The following is a 6,929-nucleotide window of genomic DNA, read 5'->3' on the forward strand; positions in this document are numbered from 1 at the left end:
GGCAAGCTGACTTCTGTGATCTTTTCCAATTTCAAAATCCCATGAGTATACTCTGGTGAAGAGGCAAACATGAGAGTAGGTTTAAAGTACATATAAAGGCTAGAACTGGTTTAGATATCACAGTGAATTCCTAAGTTCTTAAGTGACATTAAAAATTTAAAGGATATTTTGGTCATTTTTGCTCTCATTTGAGACCTTAGTCTAGAAAAAAGTTTCATTTGGAGAAACTTCTTCGCTTTTCATGTCAGGTCTAAAATTGATATGCAATCATAGTCTCATGTCGAAGAGTAATATAATTTTCCATGCTAAGACATTGCCAGTATGTCTAACAAGGTATCCAACCTAATCCAATAATTGTAACTTCTTTCTATCATTAAAAACTTAAGTTTGTTTTCAAAGAATTGCAAAATTAACTGTATGTTCCTTTTAAGAATAAACTCTTGAGTGTTTTCTAGAAGAGCTAATGTTCTAAAGTAGCACTCACTCACATGAACATGTTTGCAATGCTAAAACAAATATATAACATTGCAAGTGAATGTCTAACTTTTTTTTGACTGTTAAATATATATTTGGCTACCTAAAGAGAATGCTTTTTTTTTTTTTTTGAGGACACATTTCACATTTTATTTACATTTTAAGACTAACTTTAAAATCTCAAATTCACATATCCATATACCTATTTCCTTTTTGTTGATTTCACTTAAACTTAAATGCATGGTTTGTCAAACAAAGACTGTAAACAAATATTTACCATGTCTGTTACATGTAACACACAGGAACTGCTTTTAACAGAAATTGATCGACCTCTCCCCCACGACATTTTTTTAATTATAAATACAAGTATCAAAACAATCTACTACTAGTAGTTAGCACCCACACCGCTTCAAAAATTAATACAATTTGTGACAATATTCATTATACCTGCTACTTTAGACAATTTAAACTGCATCTCTTTTTCTAAGCAAGATGGATAAAACATGCCAGCTTTGGAAACAACCCAAATGCCCAAAAATAGATGACTGGATCAAGAAGATGTGGTCCATATACACCATGGAATATTACTCAGCATTCAAAAAAGATAAACACATGCAATTTGCAGCAACATGGATGGCGCTGGAAGGGATCATGCTCAGCGAAATAAGCCAGAAAGAAAAAGAAAAATACTGGATGGTCTCACTCATAGCAGGAATCCAGAAAACTTCAATAAGGGACCAGGAAAATGAATAACTATAAGAAAGAAAATACCAAAATCAACAAACAACTATGAACCAGAGACACTCTATGGGGGGAGGGGTGGGGAGGGGAGGGATTGGGGTCAAAATAAGGGGTCGCAATTGTATGGGGAATATAAAAATAAAAAAAATTATATAAAAAAATATGGTGGAGTACAAACAACCATTAGAAAGTAAGGCCTTAAGCAGTTTCTTAGTATATGTAAAATTAAACATATATGAAGTTTAAAAAAAAATATGGACAAAGCATGCCATTTAGCTTTTCCTTCTTGAGATTTTCACTTCTCAGAAATACACATGCTTCCAAAGCCAGCCGATACTTCTAGTCATGCTTTCATCTTATAAACCTGAATTCAATTTTGAGCACTCTAGGTTTATGCTTCAATGACAAAACCTTAACAAGAGAAAAAAAAGATTGTGCTGCATTTTTTCTCTTGTTACCTGAAAACAAAAGGGGTGTACATATATCAATTATATTCTTTTAAATGTCCAGGTCATGTTTATCAGCTGGGATTCTTTTACTTAATGTGTGGGTATTTTGTATTGTGATATTTAATCAAGACATTAACATGAGTAGAAGGTTGTTGATTTAAGACAAGTTCAAGATCCACTAAAATTAATTACTGTATGTTTGTCCTTCTGGTGGCTGTGGAAGCTTCATATTTTCTTTGGACATCATTAGACGTCTTAGCTCTTGAAGTACAACTTTAATGCTATATGAATTTTGCCATTTTGCTAAGACTGGTATGCTCCATGCATCCACCATTCCACTGGAAGTATTTATTCCATTCATATTAATTTTGGTTACAAATCTAACTGATGGAGGAGCTTCTGGGTATGTAGGTCCACATTGTACTTTCAGGCTATATATTCTATTTTCATAATTTGTGTGTGGAGACCACCAACTTCTCCTGCAGCCCTCCGCAGCCGCCTGAGAATGCTTATTTTTGATGATGGGTCATTCTCTTGTATTTCTCTATTAAGCCTGCAGTTCATCTTTCTCTTTATCTCACTTTTTATTTTAAAAAAGAAAATGAAACCTTTATTGCAGCATTATTGACACACAAACAACTATACATACTAACGTATACCGTTTGATCAGTTTTGACAAATGTATAAATCTATCACCACAACCTTGGTAATTTGTATCTTCCCTCTTTTCCCGATGAATGGCGTTATTTTATTGATCTCAAAAAATCACTTGGGGATCATTTATCTTTGGCCAATTTTTTTTCTGTTTTTATCTTATTTACTTATGTTTTGATCTTAATTTCCTTTCTTTGCTTTGTTTAGCTTGTGTTTAGCTTTCTTTTTCTTTCTTTTTATTAAAACAGAAGTGGAAGGCGAAGGAGAGATAAGAAAAAAGAGAGAAGGTAGGAGAAAGCTAGTTTGCTTTTCTTTTATTCACTTTCTTAAGGTGGAAACTGAAATTATTGATTGGAGGTCTTCTTTTTATAATACAGAGGTTGACCCTATAAATTATCTCCTCTTTCCTGTGATGTATGTCAAGAAATAAAAGTGAGACTATAAAAACAATGAATAAAAATAATTGAAATTTATCATTATTATGGGAGAAAGATCATTGTAATCATTTTAGGAACCCTCATGACCTGCATTCCTGTGTTTGCTCGCAAAGCATCTGCTTCTAAGAGAAAGTTTCCGCTGTATTAAAAAATATTGCACTTCTTTAAGTTGGAGGAAACCCCAGGAGTAAATGAAGCAGGATTAAACACCAATGAAAAAAACACACATCTGAGCAAAATGAGGTCTCTGTGTATCTGCACATATGTTGCCCTCGCCAAGTATTTTTTAAAATGTAGTTTTTACTAGTTTTCATTTATTCGTATTGATTCTAGTGCCTTCTGGGGTGGAGCAGGTATATCTTACGTCTCTTCTTTAAAGGACACTTCAGTCTGTGAGCAAATGCGGTTGTCCATCAGCCACATCTCCCAATTATGTATGGGAAAGGAGGGAAGAAGTGAGAGGAGTGAGGTCCCATCAACCTTCCATGGCAAAACTGCCTTTGTGTCTCCACCGGGCCTTTTTGTTTGAGAGTCTCTGGGAGAATTTAAAGGCGGACTTCCTGGACACAAAGTGATGATCACTTGAAATTTATTATGAAGTAATTATTACTTTACCCAAAGTCAGACGCATTCCCAGTGCGCTGGGCAGGTGAGGAGGAAGCAGTCTGTCAGCGATGCAAGTGTCCTGCAGAAACCTCCTCAGCCCAGTATGACTGTGTGGGTTCTGTGACCCTTTAAAAATTCTCTGGAAACCTTTAACATGTGCCGTCTCACATTTCAGATGACTTCAAATCACCAATTTCTTAGTAATATCCTAAAAGACAAGTCCCCATGCATTTCACTTTATGTGTTCAGTAGGAGCCTTGATCCTTTGTGAATATGAAACAGCAGGACTTGGCTTCTCCAGCAGCAAGATTATTAGACTCTTTGTTCATGCTCATCATGTTGGGAATCCCTTTCTTATTTTAGTGTAATAATTTTGCTCTGTATTTATGGATGAAATGCTTAATAAATATGGACTCTTGCAAGTATTTCCAATATACTGATTTATCTGAGATTCTTACATTCAAGGGAGCATGTCTCATTCCCTCTTCCTTTTGTCACTTAAGAGTAAGGAGAGCATCCTTCTTCGCTGCGGGTTAGCGGGGATCTGCTAGAAGCAACAGTTTCTTTAGTTATTTATAGCCTGACAGAAAATGTAGTGTTATTCTGGTGGGCACACATCAATTTCTGTAGGGGGTAGGATATTTTCTCAGACATGAATGAAAAACCAGTTTAGGATACAGAATGTGTATAAATAATAATACCAGGATTTGTAGTCTAACAGACCCACCAGCATCCTGGAGATGTGGAGGGAATGCTGAGCTAGGTGTCTTGGGTTGAAAATTATGTCTACTCAGTGTGCTGTGTGACCTTGGATGAGCTATTTAATATTGCTGAGGCTCAGTGCTGGCCTTTGCAGACTAAGGGTGAATTCTTGGTGCTTTGCTCAGATCTCCTCACAGGCACTTCACCCCTTTATGAAAAAAATTTTCTGCTTTCTGTGCACTTTGTTTCTGTTGGCTGGTCCCTGTGACTTTCTTCAGATCACTACCTTTGAACTCCAGGAGTGCCTTGTTTCACCCTTATTCATAGAGGTGGAAGGGGGTTTCTGTGCCCCCCAGTAATCAACCCTCCCAGTGACAATATGAAAGCCCAACTGCATTGCCTTCAGGCTGAACCATCCTGAAGGTGTAATGCATCAGCCAGCGCTTTTGGGCAATTGCTGGGACTGTATCTGAAATCTTAATCTCACCTGACATCCTAGGTCTGTCCTTTTTCATTTCCTTATTTTCTCAGCAAGTACTTTCTTTAAAATCACTTGCACATAAAACCTCTGTCGGGATTTACTTCGCAGAACCCTACCGACTTCATTTAACCAGAAGTTCAAGATTAAATAAATATTAGATCAAAATAGACTTCTTGTAGGGTTATTATAGTGGCTTAATGATTGCCTGAGTTCATGGAGCGAACTATATGGCTCTTCAGTCTTCATTCCTATTTTATTGTAGGTAAATATATTTTGTTTCTTGAGGTCCAGATTCAAGTGGAAAATGTTACCATTTTAATTCATAATGTTTACTTCTTTCATCACAGCAATAACTGATAGCACGAAGGAATTACTATTGAATTTTATACAGGTATAGTTGGAAAGGACACAGCAAACATGTCAATGAAATCACTGGTTGTGTCCTTCTCTGATTGACTTTTGTGACTTAAATAATGTTACCAAGGTTTATCCATGTTGTTGCAGATGGCATGATTTCCTTTTCATGGCTGAATAATATTCCAATGTGTATGTACATACCACTTTTTCTTGAGGTATCTAAAATAATCAAATTCACAGGAGCAGAAAGCAGAATAGTGGCCTCAAGGGGAAGAGAGAGGAAGACATGGGAAATTGTGCAATGATATAGTTTCAATTATGCAAGATGGGTGAGTTCTAAGGATCTACTTATAGCTTTGCATTTGTAGTTCTCACTACTATCCCATACACCTAAAAGTTTGTTAAGAGGTTAGGTCTCACCTGTTCTTAACATAATAATAAGGGACACATCACTTGTTAACATATGTTGACAATGTGACTGCCCTGCTGGAATCTCATCCAAGCTCTGATCTCACTGTCCTCTCCACTGAAAATAAGACCACAAATAAAAATTGTCCTTGAAACCTCCTGATCCCTGATTTCCCCGTCTGCCAGTCACGGCCTCCACTGAAACCTCAATACCGTGTTTAATAATAGCTAAGATGCTGGCTGCTCAGGGAGCACTGATGATCTATGGTTGCTTTAAAATACCTAAAGTCTTAATATCAAAGGAATCCAAGCTGCAAGGATACTGAACAAGATCTTTTCTCCAGTGCTTCTAAAATCACACCATGTATAGAATAGAAAGAACCGGGGAGTCATGTTTTGACCTACACATATTTGAATGGCCATTCATTCATCATTTTTAAAAGAAACCATTTGGCATTCTCTTTGTGACAAGACCATTATGATTTGTTTGCTCTCCATATAGTTTACTGAACATCAACTGTTCTGAAGAAAAGTGGTGTGACATTTTTAAGAAGCCTATTTGCAAAATTAAAAGAACTTTCATAGGAATGGGAGTGAGTCAGTGAAGATTTAAGGAAAATTTTATTTTAACTAGAGGCTCACAGCAGGAAGGAAGCATTCAAGGAGCTGAGGTCTAATAGACAAAATGCTGCCTTCTCAGGGAAAGGAAGTCTTCAGACTCACTCAGAGCTTCAAATAGGTAATTAGCACCTTCCTTCTCCTTTGTTACTGGCAGCTGACTGATGTCCTTAATCAGCCCAGGTGGTAGGAAAAAGATAAAAGCCTTAAAAGCACTAGCTTTTACTGTTAGAGAGAGGACAATCACCTGGGAAAGCTGCTTTCTCATGCAGATTCTTAGGGCCCAGTCCCTGAAAGCTCTGTCTTGTCTCTTGAGGGAATACACCAGGAACTTGCATTTTTGACCTGCGTGGAAATTGTTCCCTTGTTCTCTCATCTAGAAACAAAACTGGCATAACGCTATTTTAATATAGGCAGGTATTCCAGTAAGGACTCCTTACAATGGAGTCTTGAACTATTTTTATTATCTTTCCCTCAATATCTTGTAATCACTTAAATATTTGCCCAATAAAAACTGATGTGACCAAAAAAAAGCAAAAGTTCTTGTGGTGAGAACACGTTACTTTTTCTGAGCAACAATTGAAATAAATGAAGAGGCATCAAGAAGAAAAAAATTCTGAATATATGCTAAAAGCCATCAAACACTACATGTGACTGAATTCCTGTTGAAGAAGGATTAGAATTTTTTTTCTGTATAGCTTCAAGGAAGCAATTAAGGATCAATGAGAAGAAGTGATGAGCAGACTCTTCAGAAACATGGATTTCTAATTGAATTGCCCCCAGTGAACTACTTCATATAAAGTGAATTCCAAATTCCCCAGGATTTGCAAACATCAGATCACCAACCAACTGGCAAGATAAAGTGGGGCAAAGATAATACATCCTCCCTCAGTGTATATGCATCCTTCCAGACAGCAAGACAATGGACCTCTCCAAAACTGAAAAAAAAGCACATACATCTAGTTACTGCACAGCAGTCGCTTTCTCTTATTTTTTTTTTTC

General features: G+C 36.6%; 1 protein-coding gene across 1 annotated transcript; it reads right to left on the bottom strand.

Moving 5' to 3' along the window:
• Nucleotides 1–1,848: 1,848 nt before the first annotated feature.
• LOC119258682 (ubiquitin-conjugating enzyme E2 variant 2-like) lies at nt 1,849–3,178 on the bottom strand. The gene is made up of 2 exons (XM_037526905.1): nt 3,120–3,178; nt 1,849–2,143 (listed from the first exon to the last, which is right to left on the bottom strand). Exons 1-2 carry the CDS (start codon nt 3,176–3,178, stop codon nt 1,849–1,851), a joined length of 354 nt encoding a protein of 117 aa, XP_037382802.1.
• Between the last annotated feature and the right edge of the window lie 3,751 nt (nt 3,179–6,929).

Source organism: Talpa occidentalis, unplaced genomic scaffold (assembly GCF_014898055.3).
Source record: "Talpa occidentalis isolate TD23 unplaced genomic scaffold, MPIMG_talOcc4v2.1 talOcc4.5, whole genome shotgun sequence".
NCBI classification, from domain to species: domain Eukaryota; kingdom Metazoa; phylum Chordata; class Mammalia; order Eulipotyphla; family Talpidae; genus Talpa; species Talpa occidentalis.